Genomic DNA, 26,460 nt, shown 5'->3' with positions numbered 1-26,460 from the left:
TATAAGGAACATAAGAGATCTTAAAAGAATCACCCTTGTTTCAGAGACCCAGAGACTGAGAATCTTTCTTAGGTAGTGTTTTCCGACACCAAGAACCTCATTTCGTGTTGGGTTGACCACTTCCGAGCTGTATAATTAATGGCCTGATCCTGGGCAAGTTAGGTAATCTCAATTTTTATTTCCTAATCTGCGAAATAGGGAAAGTGCCTTCCACTTAATAGTATTGTTATGGGGTTGGTGATAATGTATATAAAGTTCCCCTTATAGTTGGTGCTCAAAAAAAGAAAAGGGAGCAATTATTACTATTATTAAATTTTATTATTAGCTTGATACACACTTAGCCATTGATCTAGTGTTCTTTCTACTATTGGCTCCAGTTACGTGCATGCACTTCCTGCAAACGCACTTAAAGATCCCTAGAGACTCAGAGACCAGTGCTTTTATCTGGTTGGAGACGTGAGCAATTTCAATTTGCAACAGTTTGACAGAGCGGAGAGCGAAGAGGTCTGAGGGGTTCGTCTCCAGCGCCCTTCCACGCCACTTTACAGACGGAAAAAGCCTTTCCCCGAGGCTCCCCACTGGTTTCTCTACGTCCAATCACCTTCCTGAGCTCCTACAGCCTGCCAGGAGCCGCAGCGCGCCGGGCACACACCCTTTCTCTGGCAAGTTCACGTCACGGCTCCTTCCTGGGTACTTCTGAACTGGTTCGCAGACAACCACCGCAACCCGAACGAAACCAGAGAACCGCCCCAACCCCCGGAGGGAGGAGCAAGGCCCCCTGGGAAATTGACCTTTTACCTCCACTCTCGCCTTACTTCAGCTCACCAATTTTGACGTTAGCGAATGAAGAGACGAGAAGACCTGGAAGGCGGGACTTCGTGTTGTCCGATCCACGCTGATTGGACTGCGACGGCGTGAGGGGGCGGACCTCGTGAGCAGGCTAGCGATCCTCCCTCGGTGGGCGGGGAGAGGTGGAGGCTGCGCTTGCGCCCTGGGAGGCGGCGGAAGTGGCCTGAGGCCGCTACGCGTGCGCGGTGGGCGGAGCGCAGCTCTCCTACCACCTTTGCCTGCCCAAGCCTTCCCATCCTTGCTCTGCCGGTGTGGTGCTCGTGTTTCCGCACCTCGTCGCGGAGAGTCGCTGCCGAGTGGGCGCTCGGTGTTCGGGTCGTCATGGCTGGTTACGAATACGTGAGCCCGGAGCAGCTGGCTGGCTTTGATAAGTACAAGGTAGCGCGGGGCCCCGCGGACGTCCCTCTCCCTTCTCGTCCCGGCCTCTCCCTGGCGGCTGAGGGGCAGGCGCGGTCCGTGTCACCTTGTGCCGCGTGGCCCTGGGCGGGCGGGCTGGCCGGCGTTTCCCCGCGGGTCCTGCCGAGACCTGGGGCTTAGGGGTCAAGGTGCGTGGGAGCATCCTAGGGCCGTCGCCTTGACTCGGTACCCTCCCCGGGGGATTGCCTCTACCTTGGGAGACCTCTCCACGGGAGTGGAACCAGAGAATTCCCTGCGCTTCTTTACTTCATCTTCATCATCACCACCACCACCATCATCATTATTAGCTGATGCAGGTCCTTTCGTGGTGTCTTAGTTGTCTTCATTTTAATGAAATCTCCACCCGCCTCTTGCACACAACTTCAGATGGAGCTAGTCTTTGGCAGATGAGGCCCGGGGAGTAGGAGTAACTACTGAGGTCGCACTGCTGATGCACTCCACTTCAGTAGCTTGTGGCGCTTGGGCTGCCAGATGAAGTAAATGTGTACCGAACGAACTGTGTAGTAGAAAGAGCGCGGGCTTTGGAGCACATAGAAACCTGATCCCAAACTCTAATTTCTTTACTTGGCTTTGGGCCAAATAATAGTCTCTATGGTGCAAAATGATTATAGGAATTTGCGAAGGGCCTGACACGTAATGAGCCTCCAGTCAATGCTGGTTGTTAACTTTCCTCCAAATCTGGTTTTACTCCGCTGCTCCCTTATCAGTGAATGACTCCCCTGCCCATCCAGTTTTCCTAGCCTGAAATCTGGGCTGTAACCTTTCATCCTTGCTCTCTGTGTCGCTTTCACTCTCAATTCCTCTACCTCACCCACCAACTAGTGAATCACTAGGTCCTGTACCTTCTATCATTTTTAGCCAAAGCTAGACGAGTGGTTCCATTACCACTCTTCCCACGTACGCTTTAAGTCATCTTTTTATTTTAGAATACTTTTAGAATAGATTCACAGAAAAATTGTGAAGATAGTAGAGTTCCCCTATGCTTCATACCCAGTTTTCTCTATTAACATCTCAGATTAGTATGGTACATTTGTCACAATTAACCAATATTTACACATTATTAACTGAGGTCTGTACTCAGATCTTCTTAGTTTCTACCCAATGCTCTTTTTCTGTTGTGGGATCTCATCTAGGAGATCACATTTCATTTAGTCGTCCTGTCTCCTTAGGCTCCTCTCGGCTGTGACGATTTCTCAGACTTCCCTTGTTTTTGGTAACCTGGATAGTTTTGAGGAGTTCTGGCTATGTATTTTGTAGAATGTCCCTCACTTGGGATTTGTCTGATGTTCTCATGATTAGGTAAGGGTTATGGGGTTTGGGGAGGAAGAGCATTAGATGAAGTGCCATTTCATTGCGTCATGTGATAAGTACGTGCTATCAGTATGACTTGTCACTCACTGTTGATATTGATTTGGACCACCTGACCAACGTAGTGTTTGTTAGATTTCTCCCTGTAAGGTTACTCTCTTTGGAAGGAACTCACTCTGCACAGACCTCACTTGAGAGTGGAGAGGTATGCCCTCCCTCCTTGAGGTCAGAGTAGTGACATAATTTGTTTGCAATTATGTACGGGAGATTTGTCTTTTCTTCCCATTGTATATTTATCCAACTATTTATATCAATGTGGATTCGTGAATATTTAGTTTATACTTGGGGTTATAATCTGGTACTACTTTATTTGGTTGCTTGCCCACATTCCCTTTTTCCCTCATAGTCTTTTCTCTGGTTCATAGTGATCTTTAAAAAAAAAAATGTGCATCTGGTCACATCACTCCTTTGCTTAAAACCCACTACTGTCCTCTCATTGCTCTTGGAATGAAGTCCAAACAGTCCATAACATGATCTACATGACTCTGAATGTCATGGTCCTTGCTGGTCTTCAGCTTCATGTCCATGTCATGCCTCTCACTCTCCTCCCTCCTGCCATTTTTTTTTTTTTTTTTTTTTTTGCTCAGATCTTTAAGTAACGTTGTTACTTCCGCCAGGAATGTAGCTTCCCTTCCCGTTTATGTTCATCTTCATGTCTTAAATGTTACTTCCTCAGAGAAGCATTCCCTAAGCTCTCCTCTCTTCTCTTTTCAAAAAAACAAAATGTTTATTTTTTGAGAGAGAGAGACAGAGCACATGCAGGGGAGGGGCAGAGAGAGCCGGAGACACAGAATCCGAAGCAGGCTCTGGGCTTCGAGCTATCAGCACAGAGCCTGATGCAGGGCTCAAACCCACGAACAGTGAGATTATGACCTGAGCTGAAGTTGGACGCTTAACCAAATTGGCCACCCAGGTGCCCCTCTCCTCTCCCCTTAAGTGTGCTGTCAGAGCACCCTCTGCTCCCTTATGGAATTTGTTAGTGTGTTTCCCTATTAGAATGTAATATCCAAGGTTAGACTTGTACGGACCACCATGACCTGAGCACAGTACTGTTGTGCATACTAAGAACCCATTAAACATATGTAGAATGAATGGATTGCTGAAGGAAATCATAATGGATTTGGCCTAGTTGGAATTGGAAAAACTGTAAAGGACCGTAGCAAGTCATATAATACATTCCAATGCTTTCAAGCAATGTAGTATCATACAATTTTGACCTGGGGTGCTGACATGTCTTAAAACTTAAGTGGAAAGAAGTTCCAGAGCCTTCTCGGTAACCATGACTGGGGCTTTACAACTTCATTAAAGAAGGTCATTAACCCAGATGCCTCCTGTTTTGCCTTCAGCTCTACCCCCCTTTCTGTTATCTCTTCTGCACTGTAAATATTGACATATAAAACTTTTTCTGGGAGGGGGGAGAGCGGAAAATGGGTGATGGGCATTGAGGATGGCACTTGTTGGGATGAGCACTGGGTGTTGTATGTGAGCCAATTTGACAATTATGTTAAAAAAACCAAAAACCAAAAAACAAACTTTTTTCCCCTACTAGGATCTGCTTTCTGGGTAAGTGCCAGTAGGATAGCTGTTTCCTTTGCAGCAGTGTCTGTAATATGGAATCTACTTTTTCTTATAAGCAGAGTTCCCTAAATTTATATTTCCAACTAGGTAGGTGTTCTAGTCTACAGGAGATTTTAGTGTGCTTTTCTATTCCTATCTTTTCCACTCTTCCATTATCTGACTCACTTCCTGTGTCTGACAGCAGATTTCCTATCATCCTGGAAAACAAAGGTCATTTTAACAAGTGTCCAACGTTCACGAAAATATAGTGCGTTGATGTTATTTTAAAAGAAGGAGGGTCACAAATGTATAACCTCAGCTTCTTCTAGTAGAGGGTTCCTTACTGAGTATTGTGTTTATATTAAAAATATGAATCTAAAGGTGTTTCAGGAAGAATCTGTGTAGTCAGTTTCACTGGAATGTGAATTGCCCTAGAGACACTTCCTTCCTAAAGATCACACATTCCCATTGTGTGGTCTTCACCAGTAAGTGCTTTATAAATGCTTATTGAATTAAAACAGCTTTTTTTTTTTAAAGTTTATTTTTTTATTTTGAGAGAGAGCACAAATTGAGGAGGGGCAGAGAGAGGAAGAGACAGAATCCCAAGCAGGCTCTGCACCATCAGCACAGCCTGATGTGGGGCTCAAACTCACAAACTGTGAGATCATGACCTGAGCCGAGCTCAAGAGTCAGGCACTTGACCGACTGCGCCATCCAGATGCCCCTAAAGCAGCTTAAAAAAAAAAAAGTTTATTTTTGAGAGACAGAGACCGCGCATGCGTGCGCGCATGCGAGCTGTGTAGGGACAGAGAGAGAGGGGGACAGAGGATCCAAGGCGGGCTCCACGCTGATAGCAGAGAGCCCGATGTGGGGCTTGAACTCATGAACCATCAAATCATGATCTGAGCCGAAGTTGGACGCTTAATCGACTGAGCTACCCAGGCGCCTCTAAAACAGCTTCTGAAGAAGATCATCCCATAAATGGGTGAAGACTCAAAACAGTCAAGAGATTTTTATTCCCTAAGGTGACCCTGTATGTGACAGCAAAGAGATGTAGAGAAAACTTGATAGTGTAAAAGCTGCTGGTGGCAAAATTACTTTTGGCTAGTTTAATTTCTTTGTCTCCCTAGAGGTACATCTGAGAGCTACAGTTGGGAACCTGGCTGTTATTCAGAATAACTGCGGATAGGTTGTGCACACGTAGAGTGGTAATTAGATTTCAGTAGTAAGCAACTAAGACAGTTGCTTTTCGGTGCAGAAGAAAGCATGGGATGGATTGTATGTTATGTGCTGTCCTAACACCTGTGTTCTCCATCGAGTTACCACAGTTTTATTAAGCAGGTGAATCATTACTTGAGAGTCTGCCTTCTCTGTTAGAATATGAGCTCTGGGAGGGTGGGGCCTATGCTGTCTTATTCAACATGACCGCGGTCTAGCGTATGAACAGAATAGGCGCTCAAGAAATATTTATCGAAGGAATGAAAGTGTAGAAGAATATAAAACATTTTGGAAGTGTGGTAAAAGGGAGCTGTCCATCTCCTGGATATCAGAAGGATACTTCTGTATTTTGAATGTGAAGATGTCAGGGGTTTAACTGCCAATTTCTCTGTTGCTTATTCATGTACCTTTGGACAATTATATTGAGGGATTTTACCTTTGTGAGGCTTAGTCCTCCTTTCTACCTGTCCTTTCTTTGGACAGGTCTTTATAGTTGAAGGATTTTGCCACTTAGCTAAGGGTGAAACGTCTATGGTGGTTTATGTAATCTGGCCTGGGGGAGGCATAGTTTAATTGACAGTGTAACAGTCAATTTCAAATTGTATCATTTTGCTTCAGAGAGGAGGTAAGTGTGCTTTGAAATATCTTGTTTGGTTTCATGCGAATAATTTTATGATGAATTGGTTTCTGCTGTTATGGTAGTTCTACCTTGCATGTCAACAACAGCCTGATTACGGGACCTATGATAATTGTGAATTAATTAGTATATCGCAGTTAACAGGTTGTAAAGAGAGACTGTGTGCATCCTGATGGAAATGCTCAAAGAATCTAGCCTTCGCCCTTACTGGTTCATACAGTTTGATTCCGAGTGTTCAGTAAGCATCTATTGAGGGCCTGGTCTGTGTCAGGCATGGCACTGGGGCTGCAAAATTAAGCTAGTGGCATATGGGCAAGTAGATAGACAGCTATAGATAGTAAGTGCAGTTAGGTAAGTGCCGGACACTGTGGGAGAGGATAGGGAAGCAGCTCCAGGGAGTGAGGGTTAAAGCTGAGAAAGGCTTCAGGGAGAGGATGGAGGGAAAGGCAGAGCTCAATCTAGAAAGATCAAGCTGAGTGAGTCTCACGTGACCAGATGATGAATCGGGAGTAAAGGAACAGAGGAGCAGTGGATTGTAAAAGGAGTGAAGGTCCAGGAGTATTTGCTGGGAACCCTAAGAAGGCAGATTTTAGGCATAATGGTGGAGGGGCAGGAGATGAGGCTGAAGAGAGGGAGGTGGGGCTCTGTCACAGGGGATGCTTTGGTGGAAAGGGCTTCTAGATTTTATCCTTTAGGGAGATCTGTGGCCTAAGGACTATCAGCATCAGCATCGCCTGGGAAAGTGTTTAAATAGCAGATTCCTAGTCTGACTTTGGGAGATCCAGATTAGGTAGATTACTGTTATCAGCATGTTAAATACCTCAGGTGATTTTTAGGCACATTGTCATGCTCTAGGCTTGGGGCAGCTGTTTGATTTTAAACAGGAGCAGATTTTAATTTTAGGAAGGTTGCCTTGGCAGCTTCCTAAACGGATGGAGTAATCTGGAGACCTTTTAGAATCCTTCTGCATAAACTTAGGTAAGAAATGAGGAAGGCCTGAATCTAAAAGCAGTGGCGTGGGTATTTTAAAGATAGAAGTAAAAGCTGGTTAACCTGCCCACTGAATTTGGCCAGCAGATATGTTTAATTTGGCCCACGCGTACTTTGTTGCAAAAATTGGCGTCTTCCCCATAAAAAATCCAGATTTCTGGGCTAGTTTGAAAAACCAGAATAGTGAGGGGCGACTGGGTGGCCTGGTTGAGCAGCCGACTCTTGATCTCAGCTCAGGTCTTGATCTCAGGGTCATGAGTTCAAGCCCCATGATGGGCTCTGTGCTGGGCCTGAACCTACTTAAAAAAAGAAAAAAGGAAAACTAGAAGAGTGGAAACATCGGCCCAGAACTTCCTCTTGGCAAGACTCCCCTGGAGCTAAATAGTGCCTGCCCTCTTTCAAAAAGGTATTTGCTCTCCAGTTTGCCATCTCCCTACCAGTCCGCAAACTTCATTCAGGCCTGCTATGTTCAGTTTATCCTCCCGATCCCTGTTTGTGATCCCTGATTTAAGATCGCAAACTGACAGAACACGATGAGTGACCAGCTGGAGGTGGTGGTGTGAGGGAAGGGATGAGGGATGGGGGGGTAGGTGTCTGGGATGACTCAGGTTCTCTGGTAAGATGACTGGGTGGGTAGAGGCAGCAGTCACCGCAATAAGGGTTTTGTGAAACATTAACTCTGGAAAGGCACCTTGGCAAGAATAGCACCTGACATTTGTTTTGTCTGAGGTTTAACCTTCTTGATTTCCTATCTCCTGAGTAAACAAACTCATGAGAGACTGACCCTTCTAGCACAGAAGCATAAGTATAATTTAAGTGATAAATGATGCTGAATCTGGCCGGATAACAGAAATCTTTTGCGCAGGGCTCTTCTCTTAGATGGGGCCCTGTGAAGGTATGGTTTGTGGACAGGGAGTTGAAACAAAGAAAACTTCATGTTGTAAAGAAATAGCACTTATGGATGCATTATTCTCTACTAGAGGACTATTCTGTAATGATATCAAAGATCAGAACGCTTTTCTTCTGGGCCACAGTAGACACATGAGAAATTCTTAAACCTGATTTTCACTTACGGCTGCAGGCCAGCTAGAGTATGACATGTTAGTGATGGCATTATCTAGATACGTTACAGTTAGTTCAGACGTAACTCATCTTTAGTTGTGCGTGGTCTCCTTGAGTAGATCGGGGGAGCTGCCCATTCCCACCGATAAACACATTTATAAGGCTGGAAAAGCATTTTAGTGGCCTTAGGTATAGATTTGTAAATGGCTCACGGAGAGAATTATTTTTGTAGTTGGCAGAGGCAGAGGAGTCTCTCAGAAGGAGCGAAAGAGGGCTGGGTGGGGGACTGCTGCAGAATGACGGAGAAAAGTCAAGGTGGTGGGAAGAAGGTAGGTCTACTTTTAGGTACTATTTGGAAGAAACATCTTGGTTGTTTTACTCTTTTCTGAAATATCAATTCACTGATGATGGCTTGTTTTCCTAACTCCTGTGATGTTAAAATGCGAAGAACTTTGCTGAAAAAGAATTTGCCCAGCGCATCAGGGAGAGTTGGAGAAATGTTCTAGAGAGACTGGTAGTGGGAACCAAGGCACAGAGACCAGGAAGACCATGGTAAATTAGGCATAAGGAAGTGGCTCTGTGAGGTACCGGGCTGAGCCTGGTGAGCCCAGTGAAGGAAAGTTGAAATGGCAAGGGCAATATTGTTGTAAATACTGAGTAATAATAATGACAGTGATAGCAGACATTTATATAGCATTTACTATATGGCAGGCATTGCTTTAAATGCTTTACATATATTATCTCATTTAATGTTCACAAGTGCCTCTTGAGGCATAGGTACTAGTACTTTACTGAGACACAGAGATTTTAAGTAACTTGTTCAAGGTCCCAAAGCTGAGATTTGAACCCAGGCGGTCTGGGTTCGGAGCCCATTTTCTTCATGATTTGCTTCCTCTCAAATCTAAGAATGAAAGGTAGGCTTTGCCTTGCAGTTCCTGGGTGTTTTGTAGCAGATATAGAAACATCCAATAAAGACCTTCAATGACATGCCTGATTGGGTTTGTGTCTAATATTTGCAGATGGGCAATATGCACAGTGAAAAAGAAAGACATGTTTTTGTTTTCTTTTCCCCCCATTTAAAAATTATTACCAGAGGTGAGTAGATGACTGTAAATTTACTAGTCTTAACATTTTGTTGAGTATTAAGAACATTTCATATAGTATTAGCTTTAATTGAGGTAAATGTCTTTTGATTAAATAAGTAGCTTTGGGTCTAATTTTTGTTTTTTGTTTTTTTTAGTATTTATTTTAAGGGAGACAGCGCAAGTCGGGGAGGAGCAGAGAGAGAGAGGGAGAGAGGGAGAATCCCAAGCAGGCTCCGCCTGGTCAGTGTGCAGAGCCCCACACAGGGCTCGCACTCATGAAACTGTGAGATCGTGACCTGAGCCAAAATCAAGAGTCGGACGCTTAACTGACTGAGCCACCCAGACACCCCTGGGACTAATATTAAGTTAGAAACTCCATACTAGCGTTATGACCGTGAGTAACAGTGTCTTCTCTGACCAGGTTTCCTCATCTGTGAATAGATCACAGATTGTAACATTTACAAATAGTAACTCACTCAATTTTGATAACGATCTGCCTCATAGGATCATTATCAAAATTGAGTGAGTTACTATTTGTTTTTTTTTTTAATTTTTTTTTCAACGTTTTTATTTATTTTTGGGACAGAGACAGACAGAGCATGAACGGGGGAGGGGCAGAGAGGGAGACACAGAATCGGAAACAGGCTCCAGGCTCTGAACCATCAGCCCAGAGCCTGACGTGGGGCTCGAACTCACAGACCGCGAGACCGTGACCTGGCTGAAGTCGGACGCTTAACCGACTGCGCCACCCAGGCGCCCCGAGTGAGTTACTATTTGTAAAGCACCTGGCACATAGTGCTATATTAATGTTAAGTAAATAGGAAATAAAACTTGACATTTGTGCTTCCCCGTTTGTCAGCATTGGCTAACATAAATGGACATGTGAACCCACACCACAAGAACTTATAAGAGAAAGGGTATTTTAAGAAAGTAAGTTAAGGGTGACAACTGAATGAATGGGAAGAGTAACTGACAGGTCACTGTCTAGCTTGGGTCCCACTGATAGTCTTGGCCTTCAGATTTCGCCTCTATTTAGTCATATCAACTGGCAGAGTAGGTAAATCTTCTCAAATGTTACTCTCCTGTTTAAGAATCTGCAGTACCTTCCATGTGTTTCCCATGCATTTGATAATACAGATTTCCTCTGTAAGGATTTCTAGTTTCTTCACTACATGACCCCTGCTTTTGTCCTCTCTTAGAATTTATTATAGATTATTTAAGTTTAGCAAGCAAATCTGTCATCATGACTTGCTTGTTCTTGCTGCTCTAGCTTCTCCAATCTTCTGTCACCACCTTCCCTCTGACTTGTTAGCAGATGGAAATGATAATATTGACTGAAATGAGATCTCCTTGCCCACGGAGTCATGTTCTGTTATTGTAGTTCTTAAAATCTTGTATTGATAAAAAAGTCTTTTAAGAAATTAAAAAATTTTGTCCTTGGGTTGGTTGGTCCCTCCCTCACATCCTGTTTCTTTGTTTTCCTTCCTTCCTTCTTTCCTTCCTTCCTTCCTTCCTTCCTTCCTTCCTTCCTTCTCTTCTTGCCTTCCTTCTCTTTTCCTTCTCTTCCTTCTCTTTCTTTCTATCCTCCCTTCCTTCCTTTCCTCCCTTCCTCCCTTTCTTTTGCATTTTAAGTTTAGCTTTGGTGTTTTTATACCATAGATTGTTCTAGCACAATGCCTTGTACTCAGTAAATTTAGTGAGTACTTGCTGAATTTTATTATATCGTGTCTCGTGCTTGCACTGCAGTATTTGAAGTTACCATAAGGAGGAAAAGGCGTTGGTCACTAGACTAATGGTGTGGTTTATCCCTCAGCCGTGGAGTGGTGGAAGTGCCATTAATGTTTGTTTTCAACATTGAGGAGAGCAGTGCTCCTCAAACCTAGGCGTGCTTCCGAATCACCAGGAGGGTCCGATAAAAGAGATGGCTGGGCTGTGCTCAGAGTGTCTGATTCCGTATGTCTGGGGCAGGGCCCGGGAATTTGGGTTCAGTTTGGTGATTACAGTTTGAGAACACCTCATCAAAGAGATATTCAATTCTATTGCAATCTGAAGAGCAGTTGAAACCAAGAAACGGATGTAGAGCAGTAAGAAACTCTGTTACCGTAATGTAGTATGGCAGCTCTCGGGCATCAGGTGTTCTTGATTTTGTGGGTAGGAGCCTCAAGATGGCTCTTTGTAGAAAAGATGATGTAGTGCTTTCCGAACTGTGCACTAGTTTCCTATTGCTGGGTAACGAATTGTCACAGACTTGGTGGCATAAGACAGCACACATTTATGATCTCACATCCTCTGTTGGGAGTCTGGGCATCATTGTTAGCCAGAGCTTATGGTCAGGGTCTCACCGGGCTGCAGTGAAGGTGTCATCTGGGCTGTATTCTCATCTGGAGCTTGGGGCCCTCATCCAGGCTTGTGTGGTTGTTGGGAGTCTTCAGTTCTTTCCAGCTCTAGGGCTGAGGCTCTTAGCTCCTAGAGCTTTCCCATTTTTCCCTGCCCCATGGCCCTCACCACAGGCAGTTCACATCCTTGCTGTTTCCTTCATAAAAGTCAGCAAGAGACTCCTCCAAACTGCTAAGATGAAGACTTACATAATGAAATGTATCATGGAAGGGATATCTCATCACCTTTGTCGTAGAGTGTATCCTAATAGGCAGCGCCATCTGTCACCTTTGCTATATTCTGTTGGTTAGAAACGAGTCACAGGGTCCACCTCAGGGGAGTGGAATGAACCATCAAGGGGAAGGGATTGCTTATAGAAGGGCTCGACTCACTGGGGATTACTTTAGGTTGTGCCTGCTACAAATTGGAAGACAAAAAGTGTGTTTTGGAGGATATTATGAGAATAATGATTTCAGTAAATTGGGTTTAGGTAGGTCACGATTGTATTTGAGCCAAGGAAGTGTAGTCTGGTTTCAAACAAAGTGATCAATTTCATAGACGTGTTTCAGGATGAATCAGAAAGGACTCACAGTTTGGACCTTTCTGTTTATTAGCTATTGGGATCTTTGAATTTTACAGTCTTTTACACTCCCCAAAACGTGAATAATTTTGGAACTCAAGAATTTTGGAAATAATTTTTAAAAATTAGAAATGTCATTTTGAGTTTGCTTGCATTCTGAAGTGATTAACATGAAGTGCAGTTTATGAGCTACTGTTAACTTGTACTTGAGCCACATTTTGTGGATTACTGCAGCAAACTAAATGTGTTTTATAAGTGTAAAGCTTATATTTCAGGTGGGTAAGGACGGGCCTTATATTAAAATTGATTTGACGGTAAGAGCCCGGTTCTCCTTATGCTGTTTAGAAGACAAACGAAGCAGGGGAAATCTGCTGCTGATTGTAGATAGTAGAGCATTACTTGGGACAGTGGCCTCAGTCTAATTAATCATTTGTCCAAAGCTCTGTATTTGGTGCAAAGGTGTGTCAGTTCATATCCGTTTTCTTATCAGTACAGAGAAGGGATTTAAAATACAGTACCTTTATAAAGGAAATATTCCTATGTCTAAGGAGGTGGTTTCATAGTTTTCCTTTCATTAGAGCCCATTTCATTCTTAAATTAAGGGGAGTCTCACATTTTTACTGTCCTCAAAAATGTGTACCTCACAGCATATTTGGAAATAATGTAGAAGTTACTGTACTGCTACTAGCCTAACCCATAATCCTCTCTGCCTGATGTACCGTAAGTCTCATAACTGGTCTCTGTTTGCACTTTGGTACCCTTCCAGTCCATTTTCTGCACTGTAGTCAGTATGACCCTTTAAAAATGTAAAGCAGGACATGCACTGGGTTTACAATAAAATCTGGCTCACTGTGGTCTGGCCGGATGGTGCAGGCCCACCTCTCCAGTCTCATTTACATACCTCTCTTCCTTGCTCACTAGACCATAGCTGCGCTGGCCTTCTTCCAGTATGCAAAGTATTTCTAGCTTTGTGGTCTTTGCACATTTTGTTCCCTCTGCTTGGAAGGTAGCTTGGCACGCACTCCCCTCCCTGCAATATGCGTGGGTGTGTGCATGCACACACGCACGCGCTGGCACGCACATATTCTTTATTTTCTATTTCATTTCAGGTATAAGTTACATATAGATGCACAGATCTTAAGTGTCTAATTTAATGACATTAAAATTTTTTTTTTGATTTGTTTTATTATTTTTGAGAGAGAGAGGGAGAGAGAGAATCCCAAGAAGGCTCCATGCTGCAGACTCGATCCCACAAACCGTGAGATCATGACCTGAAATCAAGAGTCAGATGTTCAACTGACTGAGCCACCCACGCGCCCCTAATTTCATGAATTTTTACACATGTATGTACCCATATAACCACCACTGCGATCAAGATAATCGAATTGATTCTGGCAACTCAGAAGGCCCCCTTTCAGTCTTTCTCATCAAACTACTGTTATGACTTCTTTCGCCATAAGTTAATTTGTCTGTTTTTGAACTTCATATAAATGGAATCTACAACAGCATGTTCTCTTTAGTGTCTCACTTCTTCACTCCCTATAATATCTCATATGTTCCTTGCCGGTCTTCTCATCTTTTAGGACCCAGCCGAAGTGTCCCTTCCTTAGTGAAGCTTTCTCTGACCACTCAGACTAGGCATACTCCCTACCCCTTGGCCTCTTGCAAAATACCCTCTTATTCCTTCACAGTATTTAACACAACGTGTGATTTTTCTTTGTGTTTGGGCTTATCGTCTGTCTCACAAAAGACCATAGACTTGGTGAGCATAGGGAACGTTTTAGTCTTGTTCATCATTCTCTTCACTGGGCCTAGCAAAAAGTTGCCTGGTACAATCATAGGTATTCAATCGTAAATATTTGTTGGCTTTCTGAATGAATGAATGAGTGAAGAATGAACGCTGCTCTATTTTTTGCCTTGTACTGAAGTAAAAAAAAAAAGTTCTGAAACTTTCTGATTTTTGGCAAAAGGTAATCTAAAGTAATTCTGATCTTACTAAGATGGTAAGAAAATTTCTTCTCATGGGCAAGATGGACTAATTGCCATAGGTGACGGTACCGAATTCTATACCTAAGTAACAATTACTCAGTATACTAAGAGCAATCTTGAGGGAAATGTTCAGAAATTCTATCTTGATCAGCATTTTTACAGAGACTTCAGTGAATGTACTATTATTAGCATGACACATTGACATGCTGAGGGTTTGGCGAGGCATAACTATCACCTTGATAAGTGAGTCTGAATCTGAAGAGATCTGGAAGGGATAGAAGGATGAGTTGAATCTAATAAGATAAAATGTGATAAGATAAATGTAGAGTCTAATACTGGGTTCCAACAGTCATCATATTAGTGTAGAGAAAGGTAGTTTAACTGTGCGGTTGTGTTTAACTCTGCAGAATGCTTTTGTTGCCATAGGAAAGTAATATGTTGGGCATCAGAGAAACAAGTCATTGAGGAAGAGGGGCTTATGGTCATGTTCTTTCTACTCCTGCACCACACGAAATGTTTCTTTTGCCCCGATCACATGTTCGTGTTGGCTTAACAACATTTTGGGTCGTGTGGAGTATAGATTGCCAAACTAAAGCCCTCAGGCACTTGTTTTTGTGAATAAAATTTTACTGGACCACAGCCGTGCCCGTTTGTGTACTTACTTTCTGTGACTGCTTGCTTGCTTCAGTGGTAGTGTTTGTTACAGAGACTGTATGGCCTGCAGAGCCTAAAATATTTAGTATCTGATGCTTTCCGGAAAAGCTTTCCAACCTCTGGTCTAAAGACTAGACCTAGGTGAGGAAGAAGATTGAAGGCATGGCAAGAGGAGCAGCAAGAGGGACATGAGATGTTTAAGCAGGTGAAGAGAAGAAGTGGGCAGGACAGGGAGAGAGCAGTCTTCAAATATTTGAAGCACTATTGTTCGGAAGAAAAATTGGACCCCTGTCTGCTTAACTTCGTAAGACAAAATGAAAACAGGATAGAAAATACAGGGCAAGGGGAGGATCTTGTTAGTGTATAGAGAAGTTAGTTTAACATGGGTTGCGTTGCTTGTGGAAATAATGAGTTTTTTGCCCCAGAGGCATTTAAAAGGAGGCCAGATGATTGTTGTACCTGTTTGCATAGGCGAGGGTCAGGCACATAAGACCTAGACATCTCCTGAACGCTTATGATTCTGAGATTTTCTCAAACCCAGGCTATAGTTTTCAGCCATTTCTCCAGGGTGATAGCTTCATCCAGCCTTGCAGTCTGGAGATCAAGCAAGTCACAGTGAGCTTAACGGTGGATTGCCTACTGGCTTAAGATACTCGGATATATACCATTCCAATAGAAAATAAAAATATGTTTACTGAGCATTAACAAATACCTAAATCTAGTTTAACATCTTTAAAAGTGTATGTTTTACTTATTTTTTCATGCATGTGGAAGGTCTGAATCATTTTTTTTCCTCCTGTTGACTCACAAGACAGTTTTAAGTTTCTTTGCTTATACTAAGTGATACGTGATCTTGAAAAATACTCAGGTGTGTAAGGCTAGAGCACGGAGTGTTCTTTAGGTTTATTGGTTGCTACCTTTTGTGATCTCCTATTACATTTTCTTGCTTACTTGAGCTTAAATGTGGAAGATCCATTTAGGCAGACTGACTTTCTTATATTTAGCTGTTTGTTCTTTTCATACTACTGACCTCCTGAAGTAGAAGTTTAATGGTAAAACTTGAGGGTTTAAAAAGAGGAGCTTTTCAGGGGCACCTGGGTGGCGCAGTCGGTTAAGCGTCCAACCTCAGCCAGGTCACGATCTCGCGGTCCGTGAGTTCGAGCCCCGCGTCAGGCTCTGGGCTGATGGCTCGGAGCCTGGAGCCTGTTTCTGATTCTGTGTCTCTCTCTCTCTCTGCCCCTCCCCCGTTCATGCTGTGTCTCTCTCTGTCCCAAAAATAAATAAAAAAAAAATTTAAAAAAAAACAACAAAAAAAACCCCAAAAAACAGTTTCCTTCTGATTTGGACTTCTTACAACTTTTGTACTTTGCAGTAGATGGTGGACTTGAAATGTGTGGTTTCCCCGTTTATCTGACCCGCTGGCTACATCAAGTGGGTCTGGGTGCAGCCAGGGCCTCCCCCTTGTTATTGGCAGCTGCCAGGGGCTCCTACTCGATCTGTGTCCTCAGGTGCAGAGACTTAAATCCAAGCAGTCCTGTCAGTTGAGGACCCCTCATTCTGCAGAGGTGTAGATGTAGCTGTGTCTATTATGTGGAAAGGCTTTGTGGCCTGTAGAGAGCCGTGCAAGTACCAGTTTTATTTTATTTTATTTTATTTTATTTTATTTTATTTTATTTTATTTTATTTTATTTTATTTTATTTTATTTTATTTTATTTTATTTTATTTTATTTTATTTTATTTTATTTTATTATTTTATTTTATTTAAAAAAACTTTTTTAGAGAAAACTTCTTTTTTTTTTTTAAGGTTTATTTTTTTAAGTATCTCTCTGCACCCAATGTGGGGCTTGAACTCGTGACCCTGAGATCAAGAGTCCCATGCTTTTCCAACTGAACCAGCTGGGTGCCCCACAGATTGATTGTAGTCAGAACAGTAACATGCATTTAAGTAGGCTCCTGCCTGGAGTCTGGCTGAAGCCGCACAGCCTCTCACTGTGGCTGGCAGAGTTCTTCTCCGTTTTCCTCCCACCGTCTAGCTCAGGTCCTTTGTCCCACTGATCCCATTTCAGTCGGAATGGGTTGGAGAAATGAAGGTACTCAGACATGGAGTCTGTTCGATCATTTTGACTTAACTAGTTATCTGTCTTTGCTCCAGTATTTTAAGTTATTTCTGTTTATTTACTATTTTTGTTCCATCACACTTGTGAGTCTTGAAACACTGATGAGAAAACACTTCCTGTGTATTCAAAAGCATTCAGGGAGAAATTTGACCTTTATGATTTTTAAAAAATTAGATATTCAAACGCTTACTACCAATTTTATGTACATACTAAGCATAAATATAAAATACAAAACTTTTCGGGGGGGGGGGTGGGTGTTCCTGGGTGGCTAAGCCAGTTGAGCATTCAACTCTTGATTTTGGCTCAGGTCATGATCTCACGGTTTGTGGGTTTGAGCCCCACGTTGGGCTCTGTGCTGACAGCGGAGCCTGTGTGAGATTCTCCCTCTCTCTCTCTGCCCCTCCCCTGCTTGCTGTCTCTTTCAAAATTAATTAAACAAAACCCAAAACTTTTTGGGGTGTCTGGGTGGCTCAGTCCGTTAAGTGTCTGACTCTTGATTGAGGCTCAAGTCATGATCTCACCGTTGTGTGACTGAGCACCGCATCGGAGCCTACCTGGGATTCTTTCCCTCTCTCTCTGCCCCTCCCCTGCTGTCTCTTGCACACACTCTCTCTCAAGATAAATAAATAGACTTAATTTAAAAAAAAAAACAACACAAACTTTTTTTCAGACATTTGACTCTTTGTGACATTGTGTAAATGTCAACTGGACGAATTAGGTAATATTCCCACTCTTTGAGGTGGGAATGATCCCTTACCAATTAAGTATCCCTTCTTCCCCACACCTAGTGGAGTGCTTCCAGCATGCCAGGTACTCCAGTATGTGTGTGTCTATTTGTTAAAATCTCCTTTGAATTTTTACTGAGTAACTCCATAATTAGGGAATAAACTTGATTGCCACAGAACCCTAACCTATTGTTGTCTTCCGTTGCTTATGTATGTGATCCGTTTTTCTGCTGTAAAGGGATCTGTCATCCTTTGGTGGTTAAAGCACAGTTAGTAATATCTAATACGTAGCACTCATGCGTATGGTTAATTTGCCTAATTTTTATGGCAGACCTTTGGGGTAGAAGCTATCATCCTCATTTACAAGCGGACAAACTAAGGCGGAGATGAAGTAACTTGCCTGAGGTTGCACACTTAGTAAGCGTATTCGGAGGAGGTTGAGAAAGTCAGTGTTTGAATGTACACAGTGGGAGCGTTTTTGATCTTGCATTGTGAGTGAGACCTTGTAAGCAATATAAATCTCCCCACCGAAACAGTGTAACACTATAAAAGTTGGTTGAGTGAAACAGAGAAACGTGGCTGTACTTGACTGTCTTTGCCCTATTTATATTGTTCCTCCAGTTCTGTTATATAGACCAGGACATCATGTAAACAGACATGTTCTCTGGGTTATTTTTGTAGTATTACTTCTGCTCCAGGATTATTGTACTACTTGCCAGTGTGCAAGGAGAACTGAATATTTTCTTTTCATTTCTTAACAGTACAGTGCTGTGGATACCAATCCACTCTCTCTGTATGTCATGCATCCATTTTGGAATACTATAGTAAAGGTAAGACGATTAATAGGCTTGTACTTACGTTTTAGTAAGTTGTAAGTATTTTAAGGAATGTTATGGATACAAGTGTTTGTTTAGTAAGATGTCTAGAGAAATTACTCTCTCATTCTCCTTTCCCTTAGTCACATACCTTTTGATTTATTTTATTGTTGAAGTGTAAGTTTATATTCTTATACTAGAATTTATCATTTTTATAAAATGCATTTAAACATTTTCTAAAATAAATAATATGATTATAAGTTTGTTGATTATAGAATTTAAAATACAGAAAACAGAAGAATGAAATGCTTATTTCTATCAACTGAACATTGTGGTTTACATTTTAATATATATACCTCCTAGATATGATCTGTCAAGTTTATAGCTTTTATTATGACTTAAATTTCATATTGCATAGTGGCCAGAGTGCTTCCTTTACTTTAATTATTTTGTAATTATTTTGAAACAAATAGGTATTTCCTACTTGGCTGGCTCCAAATCTGATAACCTTCTCTGGCTTTCTGCTGGTTGTGTTCAATTTCCTACTCATGGCATACTTTGATCCTGACTTTTATGCTTCAGGTAAGATTATTACTTTAATATAAAATTTAAAATGCCTAAATGGAGAAAAATGACATGTGGTTATTTTCTGGTTCAATTGATATGCTTGTCTGTTGGAGAAGTTCTGGATATTTTAAAGGTATGTAAAATGTTAGAATTGGGTGTAAAAGCTAAGTTGTGTTTTCACAATCTGTTATGCATATTTCCATTAAGTTCTAGAAACCAAATTGGCTACTTAATGTAGATGGGCTGTCTAAAAAGCAGTGGGGTTTTGATAAATAAAGAATAATTGGATTTACAAGAAGACAAAATATTTAGGACTGTGACACTTTGCCTGAAAGTGAGTATAAGCAGGGTCCAACGTATTTACCAGTTCCAGAAATATCCCTTCTCTTTTTCTTTTTAAAAAAATTTTTTTTTAACGTTTATTTATTTTTGAGACAGAGAGAGACAAAGCATGAACGGGGGAGGGTCAGAGAGAGGGAGACACAGAATCTGAAACAGGCTCCAGGCTCTGAGCTGTCAGCACAGAGCCTGACGCGGGGCTCGAACTCACGGACCGCCAGATCATGACCTGGGCCGAAGTCGGCCGCTTAACCAACTGAGCCACCCAGGCACCCCTCCCTTCTCTTTTTCTAATGATGCAAGAAAAATCACCCCCCGCCTTTGACGGGAATGTGATCTCTCTTTCCCTCTGCTCAGCATCCACATTTGCCTTGAATAACTCCAAGTTTCCTGTGAAAATGGTTCTTAGACCGTGGACGTTTATTGACAGAAGTCAGTTGGGGAAGGGAGAAGAGAAATGCTTTTGGAGGCAGTTGTTGGCCTGCTTCCACCCCAGACTCCAGTGTTTTCTTTCATAGTTGTTCCTGTCTTCACATTCCCTTGCCCTGTTTCTGCCCCAGGCCATAGGACAGAATCTGGCTGTATTTGGGGTGAGGGGGGATAAATGGCCGAATGAGTTTATTTTCATTGCTCAGCCGGTTGATAGGGTTGAGAGGAATAGAAAGATGGAGGTGGATGAATAATTTTTGCATTCTAAGTCAGAGTATGTATTTTCCAGTAAGAATATTTATCAATGATGTAGTAAATAGTCTTAGTGTTATAATTCACTGGTGTTGTGGGGTTAGCAGACTTTTGTGGACTGACCTGGAGAAATTAAGTCACCAACAACATTGTTTTTTTAGGAAAGTTCAGAGTTTCAAAAACTTACAACTTGATCCTATAGAAATTCTGAATATTGAAACTGTATGTATGCCTACCTTTAGCAATTGAAATTTTAAGCCATAGCTTTTGTACATGTAATAAAATGACAATCGAAGATCATAAGGTACTATGTGGATAATAAGATTAAATTTTATCAAGCATGGTTTTGATATTAAGCGGCTTTTAAAAATTTGTATTTTAATCTTTAGAACGTCTTCAAAAGTTTCTTTCATAACTAGAAATACTAATTTTTCTAACTACTCTAACATTATTTACTAGTTATTAAGAGGGCTAAAAATATGTAAATATTATGTGTATTTCCCCAAATCATAGAAACTAGAGGACCAGATAAACCATCTAGTCCTGGTATATTTGGGAAATGGAAGATAGGAAAGGCTAAACGATCTATTCATGGTCGCACGGCTGCTTGAATATAGAGCCAGGACTGGAACCCAGACCTTCTGATACTTAGTCACCCAAATGAAAAGGTCTTTTGTTTAGCTAGTTAATAATGTAGTGAGAAAATATAGATTGAAGGTTCAATACGTGTTTGTAGGATATTCGTCAACAGTGAAGATCAGATTAAACACAAGCATCTTTTAAGTTCCAAAAACATTACTTTTCATTCTTAGCATATAAGTAATTTTCAGGTAGAGATGAACAGTCAGTTTTGAGTTATGATTAAAGCTCAAAATAAGTGCCTATTGCTTATGAGGGGTTGGGCAGTTACTTCTTTGGTTTTGTCAGTGTCCTGATGTATTTTAATATTTACCTAAATCTGCATTAAAAGTGTATTGTAAACTTCTATTTAACTTCTATTTAATAGAACTTCTATTTAATAGAAATATTTCTCAATGGCAGTGGGTGCTGTAGTAAGAATGATCATACTTTGTATTGAAGTCTGAGTGTTTTCCTTTGCAGCACCGGGTCACAAGCATGTACCCGACTGGGTTTGGATTGTGGTGGGAATCCTCAACTTCATAGCCTACACTCTAGGTAAGAAATTGGCAAATATTCATTTTAGTCAATGGCTGGTGACTCTTTCAGCAAGGATAGCCATCCACTAAATTAACATTTTCTCCTATGCTTAATTCATTTTAACTAGGGCTTACTGATTTCCTATTCAGTATAATAAATATGTTTTTGAGTTTCTCTCTGGAAAATATTGTCATTCATTGCTAGGGATGCAGAGAATAAGATATGAGTTGGCAGACTGCCTCTTGCAGGCCGACTCTGTCCTATTTTTATAAGTAAAGTTTTGTTGGAACACTGCTATATTCATTCCTTTACTTGTTGTCTATGCCTGCCTGCCTGCTTGCTTTCTTGCTTGCTTTCTGTCTTTTTTTTTTTTAACGTCACAAATAAGACTTCTTATTTGTCACCATTAAATGACTGAATTTTAAACAGGTTCTTGGACTGGTGGCTCATATCCATCAGCTCGTTCAACTTTAGCACTGGTCTCATCCCCAGTAGCGCTTCTAGAACTACTACCTTCACCATGAAGCTCCATGAGCTTTCCCAACTCAAACCTGGGCTTCTTTAGCACTTTTACTTTTCTAATGAAGATATCATGGAGTGGATAAATAGATGGACATGCCTTTTCTGTGTCTTTTCCGATGCTGTCTGGAATCAGTTTATTGACCAGTGCTTTCAAGTCATTTGTCTGCACCTCTCGGATTATGATTTCCATTGTCTTTTTCTGAACACGGTGGACCTGTTGGTGCTGAGCCTAAAGGTCTTCCAAATCTAATTGTTGGTTTTTTTAGTAAAACCAACACAAAATAGATGAAGCAAATAACTGTCGGTGGCTTGACATCAACATGAGCTTCAATCGTGGTCTGCCATTTTGTGACCATGGAACTTTCCTAGAATTCCACGGGTGAGATCCACACAATAGAACTTAGGCAGTTTCTGCCCTGAACATCCTCAGTTATTAGCTTGGATTTTCTAAATGCAACTTCATCATTCTGTAGATCAGCAAGGCTCACTTAAAAAACACAACCCTTGAGGCCATCAGATGCAGTTTTGGCTCCCTGAGTTCTCGTGACTAGTGTTTTTCCAATATTTCTTATATCAAGCATAGCTGGTGCTTTCACTTCATACTGATCTTTCCTAGCAAATGGATCAACCACTTTCTTCTTGGCCCCCTTTTTTGCTGCCTTTTGTAAGGCCCTTCTTACTGATTGCCATGGCTCTGCTCGGGGAGCCAAAAGGGCTCTATGCTTGCTTTTTGCAACAAAGACAAGGTTGAGTAGTAGCAACGGTGTCTCCTGATGACCCATAATGTCTCAACTATTTACTATCTGGCTCCTTACAAAAAATATTTACCAGCAACTGGAATAAAACGTCATTTTTGCCTTCAGTTTGGGAAACAATGCCGACCTGTCAGATAATTGTGGAGTATGGAGAGAGCTGCTACAATAGAGCACAGCGGGGAAACAGGAATGAGTGGGAGAATAAGAAAGTAATTAATTCTTATTTGGTGCGGGAGGTGGTGAGGGAGGTCCCTGTGCTAGGCCATAACTGTCTATGTTGCCAAGAATGCTTTTTGTTGGTTCTGTTTGCATGGCTTGTCCTGCATTCTCCTATTCTCCTTCCCTGCTTTATTTTTCTCCATAGCACTCAAAACCTTATGACCTACTTGTCTCTCTACTCTAAAGCGTACATTCTTTGAGGACTGTGTGCCCAGTATTTAGAACAGTACCTAACACATAGTAGGTAGTCAGTATATAGTTTTCATTTTTATTTATAAAATTTATTTTTTTATTAGTTTTTAAAATGATTTTTGTAAAGTTTATTCATTTATTGTTTCTGAGAGAGAGAGAGAGAGAGAACACAAGTGAGGGAAGGTCAGAGAGAGAGAGGAAGACCCAGAATCCAAAGCAGGCTCTAGGCTCTGAGCTGTCAGCACAGAGGCCTACACAGGGCTGGAGCTCATAAACCGCGAGATCGTGGTCTGAGCCGAAGTTGGACGCTCAACCGACTGAGCCACCCTGCCCACCCCTCCCCCCCAGCTTTTCATGATTTTTTTAAGTATATAGTTTTTAAGTGAATATAAAATACCAGACCCTGACTTAAAGTTGCTTAGATCTCTCAGATAAAAATGACTCATAAAACCAGTATAATCTGGTATATGATTACATGCTGACATTGCAGGTGACCAGAACTGCAAGAATTTGGGGAAGGAAGAGAGTGAAGTCCAGAAGAATTAGGAGAAAGCTTAGTGAAAAATTACATTTTAGGCAGAAGCTTTTGCATATTTGTTCTTAAAGATGAGCAGGTTTAAAAATTCTGCTGTAGGGGCGCCTGGGTGGATCAGTCAGTTTAGTGTCCCTCTTCAGCTCAGGTCATGATCTCATGGTTCAGTTCATGTATTCGAGCCCCACGTCAGGGCTCTGTGCTGACAGTTCAGAGCCTGGAGCCTGCTTCAGATTCTGTCTGTCTGTCTGTCTGTCTCTCTGCCCTTCCCCCGCTCACACTGTCTCTCTCTCAAAAATAAAAACATTAAAAAATTAAAAATAAAAAAATTCTGCTGCAGGGGTGGCTCAGTCAGTTAAGCATCTGACTCTTGATTTTGGCTCATGATCTTACGGTTCATGGGGTCGAGCCCCTCTGTGTTGACAGCATAGAGCCTGCTTGGGATTCCCTCTCTCCCTCTTTGTCAAAATAAATAAATAAACATTTCGAAACATTAAAAAAAAATCTGCTCTAGGGTTTGGTTGCCAAGGGCAGGGAGGAATAGGGAAAAAGGTGAGAGTGGCCTGAGGGCTCTGACTTTTAACGGCAGGTCATAAGAGCTTTTTGATATACCATATTATCTACCTTTTTCACATCCACAGTTTTGGCAAAAATCCTGACCGAACGTGAACTATTTGTTGCAAAACTGCCTTGAACCAACATGAGGCAACTTTTAAACTATATTCTACTAGTGTGATTGTTCTTACATTTTGCTCCAGAAATACTAATGTGTTTGATCACAGGGTGCTGCTCTGGGTCCGCCTGAGGTGTTTTTGTTTTGTTTTGTTCTTTTGTCATAATATATGCTATATACCCGGAATTACCTTTCTGAAAAAACATTGTGTAACTTCGCACACCCCAGACTGGTGGAGCTGGAATGGGTTCAGTGGGAAGATGTACAAGACCTAATTAGTATGCAGTTCACGGATTTAGTATTTGTAACAAATGCACAGGAGTTGCCCTGCAAATAGTAAATTAAGCCAGCAAATGAGAAAAGACTTTTTGGAAATACTTCAGCTAGCAGAAATGTTCCTAACGCTATATAACAGAGATCTGCAGTATTTGGGCAGGAATCTGGGATTCATCCTCTCATGTGTTCCTTCAACAATATTTTTAAAGGCCTTCTTTTTGAAAAAAAAAAAAAAAAAAAGATTTTTTAAAGTTTATTTATTTATTTTGAGACAGAGAGCACAAGCAGGGTAGGGGCAGAGGGAGGAGGGGGAGAGGGAATCCCGAGCAGGCTCTCCACTATCAGCACAGAGCCCGACGCGGGGCTTGAACTCCCTAACTGTGAGATTATGTCCTAAGCTGAAATCAGGAGTCAGACACTTAACCCAGGTGCCCCTAAAGGCCTTCTTTGCAACAAACTGAGCTAGACACTGGGATAATACTATAGTGAGCCAGATAAGCACAGGTAATTATAGGAATTTTTAATTCCTGAATCTTTACTATTAGCCTAATCCTGCTGCACTTGTTAATAGAACTGTTTCTTTTGGGGAGAAATTTTTATAGTTCAGATTTTTTTTTTTTCCTTAATATTGTCTCTCCTACTAGACTCATGGTTCCTGAGAGACCACAGGAATTGTGTCTTATTTATAGCAGGGTGGTTGGTTCTTGCACAAGCGTGTAGAGCAATGCTTCAGACTCTTTTTTTTTTTTAAGTTTTATTTAAGTAATCTCTACACCCAACGTGGGGCTCGAACTCACAACCCTGAGATCAAGAGTCACGTGCCCCTCCGACTGAGTCAGCCAGGCGCCCCTCAGACTCTTCTTTTTAACTAGGTTTTACTGTTCTCCCTCTCTTTTTCTCTCCCTACACCCCTCACGCCCCAGCTCCTCTGTTTCTGCCCCTAAATGAAGGTGTTTCACTGTGCTGTATCCTCAACTTTCCCTTTCCTCTTATTCCCTCGATAATTCTTACCACTATTGAGATGACTCTTGTGTTTCTATCTAGCCCTCATATATTTTCTGAGTTGTTAGTAAGTACCTGAGGTTGAGTTGCTTGATATGACCATGTGGATAATTCTGCCAACAGTTCAGTTTTAGCATCTAAACTTGTACTCAGCATCTTTTCCGTCAGGCAGGCTCTTTGGACTTCCCCATTTCTACCACTCTCTTAGTTACCCAGACGGGAAATCGGGAGGATCTTCTGGTCCTTTAGCCTCACCGCTCATCTTTTGCTGCATTGCCAGTTTGACTTTCTTAATATCTCACCTGCCTCCAGCCTTTCATTCCTGCTGTATTCCATGTCAGTGCGGGCCTTACTGGTTAGTGTTCTCTCTCTAGCCTGCCATTCACACTGCTGCCAGGTGAATCTTCCTGAAGCACGTCACTACCTTTACCCCTGTCATTCCCCTACTCACATCCTTTTCGTAGCTCCCCGTACTCCCTGAAACTTCTGAGCTGGCTCCAGCCTCCCTTCTGGCCTCTCTACCGCCCTCTTTACCTACTGGTTTCCTCTGGTCGACCTAAACTACTTTGGCATTCTCTGAACACGCATGTGCTTTTCCATCTTGGTGTTTTTGCTGATAGCACTCCCTCCTCTTGAAACAGCATACTCTTATCTACTGAAATCCAACTCATTCTTTATGTCCCCACTCAGGTTTCACCTGGTCTGGAAGGCCGTTCTTGATTATCTTAGCCTGAAGAGTGCTTGTCCCTTTTCCGAACTCTTTTGTGGTTTGGGATGTACTGTATCTTTAATCGCCATGTTTTGTCTCCATTCTCAGTTATAAACACTGAGGATGCAAACTTACTTTATTTGGAGATTATTCTTATGATAATCTTCACAGCATCAGGAACAGTGCCTTGCACAGTTTCAATACGTTTAATTCTTGTATTTACTGAACACCTGCTGTGTGCAAAGCCTTTTCTGAAAGCACTTAAAATCGGGGAAGGAGCACATCTGTAACAAAGTGACTGTAATTTCAAACAAGATGAAATAGGTGTTACGACTGAAGTTCGGGATGTTTTTGGATCCTAGAGCAAGGAGTGGTTAGATCAGTTGTGATGAATA

The 26,460-nt window shown here is 41.9% G+C and overlaps 1 protein-coding gene and 1 pseudogene across 2 annotated transcripts in view; one reads left to right on the top strand and one right to left on the bottom strand.

Annotated features, from left to right (window-relative positions):
- Positions 1-1,080: 1,080 nt before the first annotated feature.
- Positions 1,081-26,460, top strand: part of SELENOI (selenoprotein I) — a 40,364-nt gene continuing 14,984 nt past the window's right edge. For both annotated transcript variants that reach the window (XM_047068855.1, XM_047068856.1), the window contains exons 1-4: positions 1,081-1,227; positions 18,387-18,455; positions 18,914-19,022; positions 21,129-21,203. In XM_047068855.1, the coding sequence (XP_046924811.1) occupies positions 1,171-1,227; positions 18,387-18,455; positions 18,914-19,022; positions 21,129-21,203 (310 nt within the window). In that variant the 5' untranslated portion in view covers positions 1,081-1,170. The remainder of the gene's footprint in view (positions 1,228-18,386; positions 18,456-18,913; positions 19,023-21,128; positions 21,204-26,460) is intronic.
- Positions 21,607-22,489, bottom strand: LOC124503215 (40S ribosomal protein S3a-like; annotated as a pseudogene).

This window comes from Lynx rufus, unplaced genomic scaffold, assembly GCF_022079265.1.
Source record: "Lynx rufus isolate CCGP_SWC_20201006 ecotype Redwood Valley unplaced genomic scaffold, mLynRuf1.p SCAF_8, whole genome shotgun sequence".
NCBI classification, from domain to species: Eukaryota; Metazoa; Chordata; class Mammalia; order Carnivora; family Felidae; genus Lynx; species Lynx rufus.
Note: the sequence above shows the minus strand (reverse complement) of the source record. Positions and strands in the feature narration are given on the sequence as shown.